This window comes from Diabrotica virgifera, chromosome 1 (genome assembly GCF_917563875.1).
Source record: "Diabrotica virgifera virgifera chromosome 1, PGI_DIABVI_V3a".
Taxonomy (NCBI): Eukaryota; Metazoa; Arthropoda; class Insecta; order Coleoptera; family Chrysomelidae; genus Diabrotica; species Diabrotica virgifera.
Genome location: NC_065443.1, coordinates 10,398,794 through 10,416,157, shown reverse-complemented (window position 1 = coordinate 10,416,157; position 17,364 = coordinate 10,398,794). Strand labels below are relative to the sequence as shown.

Below are 17,364 nucleotides of genomic sequence, written 5' to 3'. Positions count from 1 at the left end.
AAATGCGTCAACTCGATGATCATCTAGTTTTTCAGGCATAAAATCTTCCACAAAACAATCTCCAACTTGGCTCGGAGTAAGATACATTAGGCCAAAAATATGCTTCAGCCATTTACCTATTTCTGAGTTCTCGTTCTTATACTCAGAACTCAACCCCACATTTTGTACTTTACGCCACCTGTAACAAGATTATAGAATAAATTCTTTATTTCAGAAAGTACTTGCATTCAAGAAAAAGTTTGAAACGGGTCAAATTTTATAAAAAATTACATCTTTAAAAATAATGAGAATATTTAGGAGCCAATTTTTTGACAGAGGTTATGACGACATCTTTTTTTATGTCAAAAAATAAATTTTTTTGAAGATATTTTACCTACAATTCTTTTTTTAACTTATATCAAATGCTGTTTTTTGTAAAAAAAAATTGAAAAAATAAATATTTGAAAAAAGAAATTACAGTTAAGTTTGAAATAAACATATTGAAATGTTTAGTTTTACAGCAACAAAATATGATGACGTCATAACTCAAGTTTTTCTTAACAATCTACTATTTGCCAGGTACATTGCTATACTTATTACTCACCAAGCTTGAGCAAGATGAAATCGACAACCAACAACATTTGCTTCCGGAAAAACTTCTCGCATGCTGGAGTGGATACCTAATTCGTAATCAATCACTATTTTCGTTGGATTTAAATTGCATCTCAAATCTTGACATTTTTTCTTTAATAATTCGAATAATGATTTGTAAGTCAATTTTTGCCTATTAGGTAACAAACAAAATGCAACCGGAACATAAGTGTCATTAATCAATGTATGTAATGTAAACATTTGAAAAAAAAAATTTGTGCAATAATCGAATGTTCCATCCATAAATAAAGTGGAATTGTTACACATAAATGAAAGATTAGACAGACATGAAAAAACAACAATATTAAACTGCTCATCATTAATCAACAAAAACTGTTCATTTTTGATAGTAAATATTTCAATTTGTTTCAAAAATTCTTGAACATCCTTGGCTGATTTTGGCAATTTTGGAACCGTTTTCAATCGCGTGCGATTAATGTTCTGTTTTATGTATTGGACATCTTTTGTTGACAGAGAGGTAAGTACTTCGCTTTGCTTTGCGATTTCCTTGTGTAACAACTTCGCAGGTCGTTCCGCAATATCTTCTGTTGCTTTTCTTTTAAGAGAATTGTTAACTTTCTGGCGAATTAATACTTCTTCAGCAAGCTCATGATTGCGTTCACCACTAACTTTTAAAAACACATTATTTAATGTATATAGTGTTGCTTTACACTTTTTATTTATACAATACCACACAGTTTCACCAAACTTTTTTAATTCACGAAACTTTCTAAATTTGAATTTTTGAAAAACTGTAAGTGGTTTTCCCCGTTCACTTAACATCATTTCAAAATCCCTTGCGCGGTGCGATTGTCTAAGTTCACTCTTTACTGTTTGGAAATAAACTGCAATTTTAAAAATTCCACCCTATCAAGTTAGCCTCCACTTTCTCTTATTTTTACTAAGAAACTAAAAACCCTGTAAACCCAGGTAATACTGTGTAGGATTAAATTTTATTGTTAGAAACGGAACGCAATTGACCATACAAAACACATTAGCGATATTACCTGAGAATCCCTTAAAATTTTGGACGCAATTTGGATACCTCCATGGCAACAGGATAATGCCCTTAAGTAATGTATTGATTTTAAAAAGCATTGCGAATTCTTCTTTTTCTTCTGCTTCTGCTTTTTTCCATTATGGGTTTGTCGTTTTCTTCCTTTACAGATCTATATTCTCCCAGTCACCTTCTCTGAGGACTCTTATCATAGCATTTCCCGTGTACGGTTTCCATCTCATAGCAGGTCTTCCTGTCCTTCTTCTTCCTGGCGAGTCCGTGTCCAACATTACGTTTGACCACATGTTCTCTGGTATTCTTTGTACATGATCGTACCACTGCGGGACTCTGTTTTCCAACTTTTTCGTAATTGAGCATTCCACTCCAATTCTGTTCCATATTTCCTCTGTTAATATTCTATCCTCTCTGTTGATCTGTAGACATCTCATAAACTCCAATTCAACTATGCTTAGTGCTTTTGAGGCTTGTTTCCCTTGTGGCTTGCTTGTTGTTAAAAAGTGTAGCTGATAGACCACATACCTGTTTGAGGCCTTTTGTTGCGATTCTTGTTGTTGTTATTTCCTTGCCTAACTTTATTTGCATCTGCATTTCGTTATTGTGTTATATTTACCCATATATCTTTAAAGTGCATTCTTATCATTGTCTCATTGCTTTCCACAGCTGTTTCCTGGTCACGCTATCGTATACTTTCTCCAAGTCCATAAGGTCATATGATTTTCAATATTTTTCTCTTTGTTCTTTTCTTTTCATCACTTGTCTCTTGATGAATATATTATCTGGACATGATCTGGCTTTTCAGAATCCGGCTTGTTTTCGCCATAATGTTTTCGTTCCTGGTGTTGTTTATTCCTATTAGTATTTAGGGTTGGATCAGATATCAGCGAAACTACTGAGTTTTGTTTTGGGTAGATGAGGCTACTCTCATCTCTTTTAGCTGTTCAGATCCAGTTTGTTCTGTTCAGCATGAAAGTGATACTTATTTATCTCATATTGTTAGTGCTTTCTAGACTATCTAAAGTGATCTCACTTTTTTTGGGTATTGCCTATAATTTTACACTTTTGCTTTACTAGTTTTTTCTTAGTAATTTTGACACATATTCTAGTTTTATTCAATCAAAGTCTTTATCTTCTTTTACTGCTCGTATAGCCATGTAACTGTCAAAACCAGAACGGTATGAAACCTCGTTTAGGTTTTCGCCTCTTCAAGGTAGATCTGCTCCCTTTTTTTGTTACGGGAGCTTAGAATGGGAACGAGCAACGTTATTTGCAAATGGTGGACTGGTAAATTGAAACGGAAATTAATCAGAATTTGGGCTTACGGCTTATACTATCTGCGCTATCTCAAGGGAGTTTCTTCTAGGGAGTCTTATTACTCATCAGGAAGTTCCTTACCATTACAAGTGCAGAAGTTTGGCTGGAGGGAAAGGGACTTAAGTCCTATTTAACTCTGATGTGACAGCGGTCTATCGTGCGTAAGAAGTATTTTTTGCTGAGAGAATAAATTATGTCCTCTATAGTTGGGAGATTAGCCAGTGGGACCACTAATACTGACGGATACCATATACGTTTCCTCGCGCATCTCCTCATGATTTTTCTTGCTATGATACTATCTCCATTGCAAAGTTTTATAGAGTGAAACACGTCATATATGAGTAAATACATTTTTTATAATATAAAATACATATAATTTTTGGGAAATTAAAATAGTGACTACAAAAATTTCTTGAACCGTCTCTGTTCCCGTCTTCGTGGTTGTTGTGTTCTTCTTTCCTCTGTTAACCTGTCATACCTTGGAGTTGAATCCGTTTTGCCTAAATGCTAATAAGGCCCTATACAACTGGCAAAACAAAAAACTAACACGGTATTTATTACCGTATTATTTGATTTAATTAGTATGCTTGGGTATTATATTAAGTCTGGTCGAGAACATACAGGGTGATTTATTACGCAAATACTTTATTTATTTATTTTTTTCAAGTCGAATAATTGCTCTTGCTAATGAGGTTTTATTGGATTGTTAATTAAAGCAAGGTCGTTGAGACAAAAAATGATTTTGAACGAGTTTTCAAGCGTCACAATACGGAGAATTCAAAACTCATTGAATTAACGATGCTTTAGTGCTGGTACATTTATAGACGTTTCGAATTTGAATAAAAACTCGACAATTTGCACAAAAAAATGAATTATGTATTAAACTAAAGTTAATCGTTATATTTTATTGCCTTCTTATTCAGACTTGTCAATTATTTTAACTAATCTGATATTTCAACCAATACTAAGTAAATTAGGAGAATATTTAACAATTATTTATATAGATAGATCAAAAACTGATGAAAATTTTAGTTTCGCTTTTTTGTTTCAAACAACAATTGCGCCGAAAAATGTCGAATTCCTCATTGTTGTTCTATTTATAGAGCGGAGGCTGCTGCCATACAGAAAGCATTACCTTGGTGTGTCTCTAATTATTGTGAAAACATTGTAACAGTGTCAGACTCTTAGGCAATATTACAAGCTATTTGTAGCCATCCTTTATATAGTTTCCAAAATTCTATTATCCTTGATATAAAAAAACAGTGATTTTACTTTGGGTTAAAGGACACAGTGGAATAATTGCTGAAACATTTCAGCTCACTTAGTCCAGTAATCTTCACCTTATTGGTGAAAGCTTCTTATTCAGTTTTGGCAGGGTTCACAAAAAATTTGTCCTTCAAACACCAATTCTCTATGTAATGAAGGGCATATCGCATCTTATTCGCAACAGTACTGGGAAATTTTCCCCTAACCCTATTAAAATATCGTCTGTGAAACCCTGGACCCAGTTTCCTTGGCTGCTAAACCCATAAATCAGTTCGTCAACACTATTCCATAGTGTTGGTGACAATACATCCACCCACTTGAGGACACCCGTTACTTGTCCTCATATTTGTGGCATTACCCGTACGTATCTGGATATTATGCTTCTCTGAAGCATCTGAATAATCTGTTTTATCTTTCAGTTTCACAGTTTCACATTTGTATTATTAAATGCATCTTCTGTCTCAAAATGTAACAAGTGCGACTGCTTTCTAGTGTAAATTCCTTTCAAGTTCCGACACAGATTGTACTGGGCGCCTTCACCTAGTTTTTAACATAAATTAAGTCAGACTTATTTATAGGCCTGTATGATTTTGCTAAGATATAATCTGTTTTTGCTGGTTTGGGAATAACCACCACGCATGCTCTTTTCCAAGCTTTGGTAATATAATCCAGAGCATGGCTAGTTCTAAAAATTGCGTCAGAGGATCCATAATTATTTTATTTCTAGTACTTCTAGAGTAGCCTAGGAAAGTATTCCATTAGGTCCCGCAGTTTTGTATGGTTCAAATAGTTTCAATAGCTCATTTGACCTTGTAAAAGCAAAGATTATTTCTCAGGTCAGCCAGTCACTTCTGGCTGGGCTTGATGATTATTGCCTCTTGTCACTTGCGTCGAACCTGGAAAGTGAACAGTTAAAAGATGCTCTACAGCCTATTTTTCTGTGTCCGTATACTTCCTATTGGGTAGTTTGTCTAACTTGGATTTATTGATGATATCTCTTTTGAGGAATCTCTTAATGCTGACACTTCTAGGTACATTTTCAATGTTTTCACAGGAGTCGCTCTAAAATCTCTACTTAGCGGATAGGATTGTCTTATTATATTGCCAGGATATTATTATGAGCAATATCTACGCCTTTTAAAATATGTAATCCAAATAATCCAAACACAGTGTTTCCCTATTATTTGTGTAGAGAGAAGCAAAGAATGAAAGATAGATCAGTAAATATCCCCTTAATCTTGTTCTGTTGTAATCATCAAAAAACCAAAGTGAAAAAATTTGTGGAGCGGGAATAATGTGGGATAAAAAAATTGAGCAGAGTGACTAAAATTTTTGTTAAAACTCACGAAGTTCGCAATGGTAGGGGAGCCCAAGCGGGGATTTTTGCAGTTACTCGAGCGCGTCAGATTAGCATATGGGGAGAAACCTGGTATCCTGCAGATGTACCTCTACCAGATATTGGCTCTTAACACAGGGGAGTTCGTTAAGGGGGGCCCGAAAAAAAAAATCTATCCTTAAAAAAACTCGAAATTGTCAGATTAAGATAAGGTAAGTTAAGTACATGCAAAAGAGTGTATATTTCAAAAATCTGACGATTTGAGCCGGGCGTAAGGAAATGGGTGAGTCCCAAAGTTTCACAAGAAAAAAGCGAATATTTCGCGAAATGAATGACAGATCGAAAAACTAAAAAATATGTGCTCAATATTTTTTAAAAATCTGTCGAATGATACCAAACACGACTTCCCTCGGAGAGAGGTAGGGGGTAAATTTAATATTTTAAATACGAATCCCGCGATATTTTGCGAAATGAACATCAGATCGAAAAACTGTAAAATACACTTATTTAATATTTTTAAAAAATCTATCGAATGGCACCAAACACGACCCCCCACGGAGGTGGGGTGGGGAGCTACTTTAAAATCTTAAATAGGAGCCCTCATTTTTTATTGCAGATTTGGATTTCTTAGTAAACATAAGTAACTTTTATTCGAAACATTTTTTCGAATTATGGATAGATGGCGTTATAATCGGAAAAAACGATTGTTGGAAATGGAAAATTAAATTAAAAAATGGCAAGCGCCCACTAAAATGGAAAACTTTACTTAACTTATTTTGGTTTTAGGACCTACTCTTCACAACCCAATAGGTCCCCAAAGCGCTCGAATGACTGCACATTTAGCATACTTTGCTCCCCTACCACAATGAAAAGCAATGAGACTTTGCAAACAGTTTACAGGGATTATTTCATTCATAGAGATTCTGACCAATAGAAAGCTACAGATATAAAAATTATAGCGATTATTTCATTCATAGAGATTCTGACCAATAGAAACCTACAAGAATAAAAATTACAGCAATTATTTCATTCATAGGAGATTCTTATCAATAGAAAGCTACATAAATCTAAATTAAATTGATAATTTTTGATAATTTCCCGTCGTCAAGTATATTAGTCAGATGCCCTTCGTTGCTACGAAACAATACATTCAGTGACATTAATGCCAATTAATGTTTTAAAAATTATAAAAGTGATGACTTTCAACCGTGAAATATTTATAACAACCGTGTGTTTAATTGTACTAATTTTGTACTTACATAAGGTTAGCTGAACAGACAGGTTAGCTGAACAGACAGGACATGTATTCTGCCCCGCATTATACATCTCCTGAACTGAAACTCGCCTGGAGCTTTTTTTAAGCTAATATTCATTATGTGAATAATATTATAGAATGAATAAAGGCCTTTATTATTATTATTATTATAAATAAATTACAATAAAATTTTGGTTTTCAACAGTTTTATTCATGAAATAATCGCAACAAATTGCACTCGATCTCTAAAATTAATACAGAGTTTTAGATCTCTTATGCAATTACTACTGATAATTTTTGGATAATTTCCCCGTCGTCAAGTATTTTACGTCAGATGCTCTTCGTTGCTACGCAAAAATACATTCAGTGACATTAATGACAATTAATATTTTACAACTTGTCAAAAAGAACACCAGGAACAGGTTTAGCAAATATTTTGGCGAAGATATCAATAAAATATTAGTTAAAATGATTTAAACAACAGTTTTATTTATGAAATTAATAATCTTACCGAATTACTCTCCAGCTCATAAAAATTATTATCGATTTGTTTTGTCCTCGTGACACTTTGACATACTTTCAATCCCCTTCCAGTCGTGAAATTAAGACTGTCAAAGTGTCACTCGGGATACACAAAGGGATGCATATCAATAATTTTAGAGCTCTCGTGGAATTAGTACTGATAATTGCTTATTCCTCACCAGAATTTTTGGGAGGTGCAAACGTTTTAAAGAAGAGAACTTTAGATCCTGGATTATCTAGGTCACAGTCAGGGAGTATCGGCCCTAAATCTTTCTTGTAGGAGACTACTAACTCAGTGAGCTTTATAAGTGGACTGTTTTTACTATAGGGTGAATTTAAAATAAAAAAAATAACAGTAAAAAAACGGACCTTAAAGTAACTTGTAATAGAAAGATTTCCTACCTTGTTAATTCTCGGTGAACAATCTTGAGCAGGCCTGCTATGTCTTCGTACTGCTATTGCTGAGATAGAGAAGTCTACACACTTTTCGGAGTTGAAAGTGTCTGTGTACTAAGAGAGTTGGTTGGCGAATTGTCTTTTCAAATAATACGAGTAGATAGGAAATTATAAAACAAAAAACTTTAAGGTCTTTTCTTGAAAAAAGATAAAAATGAATAGTTTATATTTGTCTACTCGTATATACGGAGTGTCCCAAAAACTGATAAATAATTATAATATTGAAAAATAAATTCAAATATTCTGTACAAAAATAAGAAAAAATAAAAATTGTTATTCATAATGGTGTGGACGAACCAGGCCCTATGCGCAAAAGTGATAAAAGAATAAACATAACACATACCAGGATTTACAAATATTTCTGAATGATGGCTACAAAATAGAAAAAGTTCTATATTAGAACATTTTACATCAAATTGTTTATTATTAAAACCTATTCTACAATTATTGTTCTTCACTCTGAACCAATGTTAAATATCTTCAAGATGAAATATATTTATAATTGGTCGGCGCTTTCGCCAGAGGAATAATCCAACATCATTAACTCAAATTAATTACAGTCAACATTCCTGACAACACAAAAACAATAAGCTTAAGCATAAACACGGAGATAACAGATAATGAAGTCATCATACGTTACGAGATGACATTGATTTGTTCAATTAACAACGATTGTTTCCCACACAACTTAAACTTTCGTCGTTTGAATTCAACGACGCTGATTCGCATCGTCACCTTTGTTTGTCAAGCTCGTAAATCTGCTTCTCGTCTTCTTTCTTCTCTCTTGTCAATCTGACCTCGCTTTAATTAACTAGGCTAAGCACGACGAAAAAAAAAGACGATCAGTGCTGATCGTAAACCGGGCCAACAATTTGTTTTTTATTTATTTCTTTGAAACGCAGACTGTAAAAGTTTAAATGCCGATGATTACTTGAGGTAGGTACATGTATAACTTCACTTAATGTATATAAAACAACAATATTAGATACATACTTATTCTTCTTCTTCTTAGCCTTCTATCGTCCACGTTTGGACATAGGCCTCTCCCACCTCCTTCCATCGGTCTCTATCCTGAGCAACATATTTGCAATTTGTTCCTTCTACTCTTTTAATATTATCAACCCACCTCATCTGTGGTTTTCCTCTCGGTCGTTTACTTTGGTAAGGTCTCCAATGCTGTATTGTTGCATTCCAACGTTGGTCTTTTTGTCTAGCCTGCGAAGCTCCATTTAAATTTGGCAACTTTTGTTGTTATGTCCTCGACTTTTGTTTTTAATCTTACCCAGGCGTTCTTTTTTTATCTGACAGTCGTATACCTAACATTGCTCTTTCTGTTGTGGCTAGTTTATTCACATTTGTCTTGTTTAGGGTCCAGGTTTGACATCCATATGTCATGATAGGAAGGATGTACTGGTTGAACACTTTGCTCCTCAAGTATTGAGGTATTTTGCGGTTCTTAAGTATTCAACTAAGTTTTCCAAATCCTGCTCATGCTAGTCTTGCTCTCCTAGTAATTTCCGCACTTTGGTTCTCTTTGTCAAGTTTCAGGACTTGGCCTAAGTAGATATATTCCTGGACTTTTTCTATCTCACTGCCATTTATAGTTATACGTCTGGGGTCATTTGTGTTTGTCATTATTTTTGTTTTTCTAATGTTCATTTTCAGGCCGACGTATTGGGAGCTGCCTGCGAGTTCCTCCATCATAATTTGCAGTTCCTCGAATGAGCTCGCTATAATCACAATGTCGTCAGCGAATCTGAGGTGGTTTAGCTTCTTGCCATTAACATTAATGCCATAGGTTGACCAATTTGTCGTTTTGAAGACGTTTTCTAGGGCTAGGTTGAAAAGGTTTGGCGATATTACGTCTCCTTGTCTCACGCCTCTTTTAATGGGGATGGGATTTGTATTTTCGTCTACTTGTACTATCATAGTTGCATTTTCATATATATTATATACATACTAGTCTTTTCTTTATTGTTAATGAGCATAGTCTTTTTTTATGGTGTTCTTGATAGTTCTTGTTTATTCTTCAGTTGAATATTGCGCACCAATATGAATCAACAGCGCTCACGTTCAAAAGATTGATATCCAGCCAAATTACACCGTGAGAATGATCGCTGGAGTAATCAAATCCACACCATTCCATTGGCTACCAGTGCTGAACTTATCTACTATATCTTCGAAGATTTAATCTGCTAACCAAAAAATATAAACATAACCTTCAACACGGCGCTAACGATTCACCACTATCTAGAAAATCTCCCATACAAACGGCACAATCGACCACAGCCATCGGCATCAACATGATGACCAAGTGGATCCATGAATGGTCGAAAGCCCAATAAAATTCAATTTTACCTTGCATCACAGAGACACCTCCTGGATTTGACCTACCACGTGCTGCCACTTAATCGCATCAGAACTCAACATGGTCGATGTTCCTATATAAATATGTTGCGCAAATGGGGTAAGCTCCCATCACCGTCATACAGCTGTGGTTAGGTCCAATCTATCAAATACATAACGGAGGAATGCCATCAGCGAGCCTACGAGGGCAGTTTACAAGATTTCCTGTTTGCGACGATCATGTCGTAATCTTATAAAAATATCGAAATGCCACACGGTAAAAAAATGTATGTTGCTTTTTTTTATAACGATTAATCTTTGGACTCTATATACGACTTAGTTTTCACAAAGACCTCATTTAATCCAAATCTATGTCCTTTAAGAATTTTTCTCGTGTTCTAAAGGGGATTGAATTGTTTCTATCTAATGTGGATACAGTTTGAAAAAAGTGTATTATTTTGTACCAAGGTTTCTTGATATAAAATTATTGACTCTTGGTTTCAATACCAAGAGTCAACACGTCTGGTTCTTTTATTTCAGTTAAAACCAGTGTTTACATAATAAAAGACGAAAAAGATAAAAGTGCAACGAACTAAAATTTAGTATTTTTATTTAATTTTAAAATGTTTATATATTTTAATACTAATCTTGGGTTTTTCTTTCAGGTGGACGATCAAACATCAGATATTCAATCTACTCTGGCGATCCAGATGGTTTATTCAGTATTGACAGTGTTACAGGAGTTATAGCTACAGCATCCAACTTGGACCACGAGACTAAATCTAATGTTCTTCTCAACGTACAGGCAACTAGCGGAGCACCGCCAGTATATGGCCATACACAAGTAAGTAATAACAAATTTGTTTATAACCAATTTCTTTGCACTTGCAAACTTATAGATCAGAGACTTTAACACTAACACAAAAATCCGCGAATAAACTCATGGGTTACACAACGAGCCATGAAACGTGCAATGCTGGACGTGAATCTTCGAGACCACACAACAAACCAACAACTCAGGCAAAGATCAGATTATCAAAGATTCCATTGAAAGAATCACGGCCCTTAGGTGGACAGGGCACTTAGCTAGAATACAAGATGGACAGTGGACAAGACGAATCATGTAATGGAGGCTCAGAAACTAAAAAAGAAGTCGAGGATGATCACCGACGACGTAAAAAGAGTAATGGGAAGCAGGATACAAAGGAATGAACTGAGAGAGGCTTATGTCCAGCAGTGGACGTGATTGGCTGATTGATGATGATGATGATGTGCATAAATTAACTGGTCTTGTTGTTCCCATCTTTCTCAAACTGTTTACAATTTCTTACTTGTGTCTCAGTGATGGTTGGTCAGGGATTGTCACGCTTTTTCTGTAGGTCGTACCAACTTTACTAACCTATTCTATTTTTACAGGTGAACATTGAAATAGAAGATGTCAACGACAACGCTCCTGAATTCGACTCTACTATCGTCAGAATTTCCGTGCCTGAAAACGTAGAGACAGGCTTACCATTATACTCTGCGCATGCTAAAGATAAAGACTCAGGCTCAAACGGTATAGTAACTTACAAAATAGTCAACAATCCCTACGGAGGCCTCTTCAAGATCGACAGTAAATTGGGGGATTTGACGATAACGCGACATTTGGATTACGAAACGTCTCAGAGGCACAGTTTGATGATTACTGCTACGGATACTGGCGTGCCACCTTTATCTGCTAATTTGACGGTTTTGGTAGAGGTGCAGGACGTGAACGACAACGCTCCTGTTTTCGAACGGAAGGAGTATTCTTTGAGTATTTTGGAATCGCTGACCGTCAACACACAGGTGAGTTCAAATAATTTTTGTTCAAATTATTTAATGACGTAAATAGAAATTTATACAGCAACTACCACTAGGGTTTTTCCAGGAGGTCAGTGAATAGGTTTTAATGTAATAAACGTTATTTGTTTGTTATTTTTCAACGTCCTCACGTTGGGCGCCAGTGTGTAACAATATAACTCCATCTAACGTTTGGAGCTAATTATTTTGGCTTCGACTAGCTATAGTCTCTCAGATGTTGCGATTTGTATTATGTGTTTATGTATTATAGGTTTATGTATTGTTATGTTTATGTTTTACATCTATTATGTACAGTTGTAGAGGATATGTCTAGTATTTTTTCTCCGACTGCTTCTTTTGGTATTGACAACCAGAACATATTACATTCTGCTGATGAATCTGCTACAGTTTTTCTTCATTAAGCAGGATGAGAGCTGCTTTTTCAATTTTTCATTTTCAAGTCTCTTTCTATTCTAATTATTATTGATGCATCGCGTCATTGTATACTCTCTGCTCATTGTCCCAGGCATCTTTGTATATATGTGATTAGTCGAAGTCTCTGTTTGTTATGTATGTTTTATGCTCTTTTATCCTGTCACTTAGTGTTCTTGTGGTTTCTCCCACGTAGCTCGTAAGGTATTTTATAGATGCAGTTCTTTGATTTCTATTGTATGATAGGTTTGTTCTTGGGCAGGATAGATCTTCATATATTAGTTATTTTAAATGTTGTTGTGATGTTATACTTATTCCCTTCCTTTTTATTTTTTCTGGTAAGCCCTTTACATATGGTATTTTTTTCATCTTTTAGTATCTTCTTGTGAGTGTTTCTGGATCATTTGTGGTGGTATGTTGTTTCCTCTATTCACTTTTGTGAAATTCCTTGTTTATAAATGATAATGTGTAATAGCTTTTTGTTAATACCTATATTAGCAGGTTTTTCTTCTTGAAATAAGCCTACTTACAATTGAACCGATACCGTGTTTGTGAGGACATGTAAAGCCTTCGGTAAGTGGTAGTTAACACCAAAACCTAAGCCAGATGATTACATGAATGGAAAATGTGCGATCGTCTGCATTTCAAAGAAAAAAATATCGTTGTAGCTCTTTTTCATATCTATTTTCTTCTTCTTATACTTGTTATAGATCTGCCGATCTGTTAATTCCGACGTTGAAGTATTTCTTGAGAGGTAGACTGCAGCTACCTCTCCATCTTTTTGTTGGTCTCCCGAGTGGACGCTTGCACAATTCTTTCTAGCGCAATTCTCGATAGTCTGTGCTCCTCCATTCCTTTTACATGACTGAACCATTCTCTTCGTCTTTGCCTGCCCCATTTGACTACATCTTGCACACCACATTGTTCCCTGATGATGTTGTTTCGTATTCTATCTCTTTTTGTCTTCCCTGTTATTGCTCTTAGTGTCTTCATTTCGGCTGTTCGTAGCATGCTTTTGGTTTTATCGGTGCCTTCTCTTGATTCAATGCCATAGGTTATAACTGGTTTGATGCAAGTTTTATAAATTCTAACTTTGCTGTCCATTCTCATATATGGGTTATTCCAGACCACATCTCTCACACATCCGGACGTAACTGCGAGCGGCCTTGTTTATTTGTCCTTTTAGATCTCTGGCTGGGTCATAATAACTTGACAAATCTACACCTACATATTTGAACTGGTTTAGCTGTTCTATGGGTTTCCCTTCTACTACGAGCTTGTATCTAATTGGATCTTTCGCAATGTTAATGCATTTTGTTTTCTGCGTGGATATGTTCATGTTGAGTCGTCGACATGCTTAGTACAATCAATTAAGTTGTCTTTGTAGGTCATCCTCATCCTCTGCAATCAGGGCTGCATCATTCGCATAGCAAACTATACTGATTCTACTATGACCGAGTCTGTATCCTAGTTGTAGCGATTCCATATTTTGCATTATTTCATCCAATATCATATAGACAAGGCGAAAACGGCGGGTTCGTTGGGAAAAATATGTCGATGAGATTTTTTTTGCATAATTACATTCGTGAGACATCCCAGAATAAGGTTCAAGAAGTCGCCCACGTGAAAAGCGGCCCAAATTTTTTTTAACAATTCTTTTAATCAAATTGCAAAAATCAATATTTTTGGCCCGGGCAGTTTTTTTGTAGGTTTTTTGGACTATTCTGGATAAAAAGGTCTCTATAATTTTTCTCTATAGTTGATCGTTTTCGATTTATAAGCAATTTAAAATTGAAAAAAACGAAAAATGGCGATTTTCAAGGCTTAATAACTCGGTTAAAAGTTATTATTATGAAAGTCAGAAAGTGACTAAATCAAAGTTTAATGTCCCCCCTACAAGATCCCGAAGAAATTTTTGGCATTATTTTATTACTAAGCTGATATTTTTAAGTAATAATATTGAGCGCCATGCACGTGGTAGCCGGCCGTAAATGCTGAGTGCGAGAGAGATGCCACTCCGGCAGTCCAATTTTGTGCATCTTACTTGCACTCACATCTACGGCCGCCTACCACGTGCATGGCGCTCAATAATATTACTTAAAAATAACTGCTTAGTAATAAAATAATGACAAAAATTTCTTAGGGATCTTGTAGGGGAGGCATTAAACTTTGATTTAGTCATTTTCTGACTTTTATAATAATAACTTTTAACCGAGTTTTTAAGCTTTGAAAATCGCCATTTTTCGTTTTTTTCAATCTTAAATTGCTTATAACTTGAAAACGATCAATTTTATAGAAAAATAAAAATATTGATTTTTGCAATTTGATTAAAAAAAATTGTTAAAAAAAATTTGGCCCATTTTTTACGTGGGCGACTTCTTGAACCTTGTTCTGGGATGTCTCACGAATGTGATTATGCAAAAAAATCTCATGCAAATATTTTTCCTAACAAACCCGCCGTTTTCGCCTTGTCTAATATTGAATAGAAATGGGCTGAGGCTGTCATATTTTCATATCTATAAATGTTATATAGGTCTTAATTGCAGAAATTATAAAATTTACATCATTCTAACAGGCACATATTAAATACTAATTTCTGATGGATTCCGTTAATAAAATAACACCATCCATACCATGAGTTGACAGAAAACTCCGAATAAGTAGCATTCCTCCAAATACCATCGTTTCTAATAATTAATTGATTTAAAAAGAAAAAAGTGCATCGAATTGAATGTATCATACTTTATCTAAGTTTGTTACGGTTGAATTCTTCTTCGACTCCCCAACCGTGAATAAAGCGTTTTTTGCAATTCATTTCGAGAAGAAGAACCTATTTAGAATTGTTTTCCCATAAATTGAGAAAAATCTTTTTCGAAGCGACCCGACAAAAACACAAATACGGACTGATGAAGGTGATGAGAACAGTGTCAAAGCTAGGAAGTATTGTTTCGTGATTAGTTTTGCGGTAGTCTCTTGTTTCAGTCCTCTTTGTGGGTCACTAAACTTGAATGGGAGAGGTTTACTCTGATTAAAATAGTCGACATTTTTGCGGTGTGAGAAGTTGATAAATTCCCTACTGTTTTTATTTTTTGATCAACATACCTTGTACTTATGTTTAACTTGTGGGGTGTTATGGTACATTTGATGCTTTTATTTAGTTACGTGCTTCGAAAGCAGCTTAGTCCATTGAAATGTTACATTTAGGGTTGCATTTCTTAGAAGAGTCAATTTTATTTTTTAATGTGTAGAAAGGTTCAGTAGAAGCTTAAGTTCAAGTTTTTGGGGTCGCCACCCTTATCCCCCGGCCGCCATAATAGAAAAAGGGGTGCAAAGGGCTTTCGCGCTGTATCTCCTAAACTAGAAATCCTACGGTAAATTTAATTAGGCATAAAATGTAGCAAATTAAATTTTCTACAATTTTATAACCTTTACTTTTTATCGTCAAGTGACCAACAAAAAAGTTATAAGCAAAAATTTGAGAAAATTTTGTAAGAAGTTTCCTTTTGGAGCTTATAACTTTTTTTCCGTTTATTTCACAATAAAATACCATCATATCGATTTTGTAGAGGATTTTTCAATGAACAATTTTCACTATAAAGTTGTTTAATTTTATTTATTATCTAGGTTTTACAGCGCTCCAATCTTGACCAGATTCTCGAATTATCATAGGAATACAATAAAAAAAAATACTTTTCTATCTATACAGTGATGAGCGCGCTAATAACCGGCAAAATAGCGCAAAATATGGAAAACATATTAAATTGTGAGATAAAAAGAAATAAAACTACTAGAGGTGTTAAATTTAGCGATAGTAACTTAAAAATTGACATTATATTGATTGTTTCCCACCTTTAGACGTATCAGAGTAGTATGTCAACTAAAACTGTCACTGTGACAGTGGCATTTCTCAAACTCGTCCGATACGTCTAAAGGTGGGAAACAATCAATATAATGTCAATTTTTAAGTTACTATCGCTAAATTTAACACCTCTACTAGATTCATCCCTTTTTATCTCACAACTTATGTTTTCCATCTTTTGCGTTATTTTGCTGGTTATTAGTGCACTCATGCTCATTAGTATATTAGTCAAGCGGCAGCAGTCGTTATACCGACCACGAAAATCAAATTTAAGGTGAATGACCAATTTTGGTCTATTTTTATGTTTTCGAGGTCGCTGAATCCGAATATGAAGTTTATTTTTATCTAGATTTGTTTAAACATGTTCAAAAATCAAATTTTATACAAAAATGTCGAAAATCAATTTTGATGATTTTTCAAATTTACTTCGCTGTATCTTTGGTCGCTGTAAATATTTCCTTTTGAAAATTTTACTATGTCATCTCTGAAGTATGTACTCGTAGATAACAATGAAATTTCTCCAAAATGTTTAAACACATTAAAAAAGGAGTTGTTAGTTTTTAAACATTTTGTCATCATATTTCGTTAGTTTCATGTTTACTTAAAAAAGTTGAGTGACAAATTTTTACTTTATAATTTTAACCAACACAACAATAAAATATGAAAGAAGTAATTAAATTAATATAAAGAAGTAATTTTATATGAAATATAAAATTCATGAAGAAGTTTTTTGGAAAATTTTAAGTCAAAATATACAATAGGAAAAAAGTTATGTTACTTCATAGACAAGCGGCACACCCCAAAAAACGCTTATATCTCGAGATCCTGACCACCGTGTGGTGAATGGCTAATTTTGATCATACTCTATGATTTTGATATCAAAAATTCGTTTTTTGCTCTTCTTAAGAATTTTGAATTTTGCGGTTGCGTCATTCTTCTTCTGAACCGGCAAATTTGCCCTCAAACAACTTCTTGGGCCTTTTCTATATATTCTTAGGGTTATAAGTTTGATAGTGGGGAGAAAGGTCAAAAACAGATTAATAATAGCATAGGAATGTTAAAATCATAATAAATTGTATGAATAAAAAATATTTATAGATAGAAAAGTA

At 34.5% G+C, this 17,364-nt stretch overlaps 1 protein-coding gene across 1 annotated transcript in view; it reads left to right on the top strand.

Moving 5' to 3' along the window:
- Positions 1-17,364, top strand: part of LOC114327284 (protein dachsous) — a 135,483-nt gene that overhangs the window by 45,474 nt on the left and 72,645 nt on the right. The window contains exons 4-5 of the mRNA XM_050648305.1: positions 10,806-10,984; positions 11,557-11,970. Coding sequence (XP_050504262.1) covers positions 10,806-10,984; positions 11,557-11,970 — 593 coding nt within the window. The remainder of the gene's footprint in view (positions 1-10,805; positions 10,985-11,556; positions 11,971-17,364) is intronic.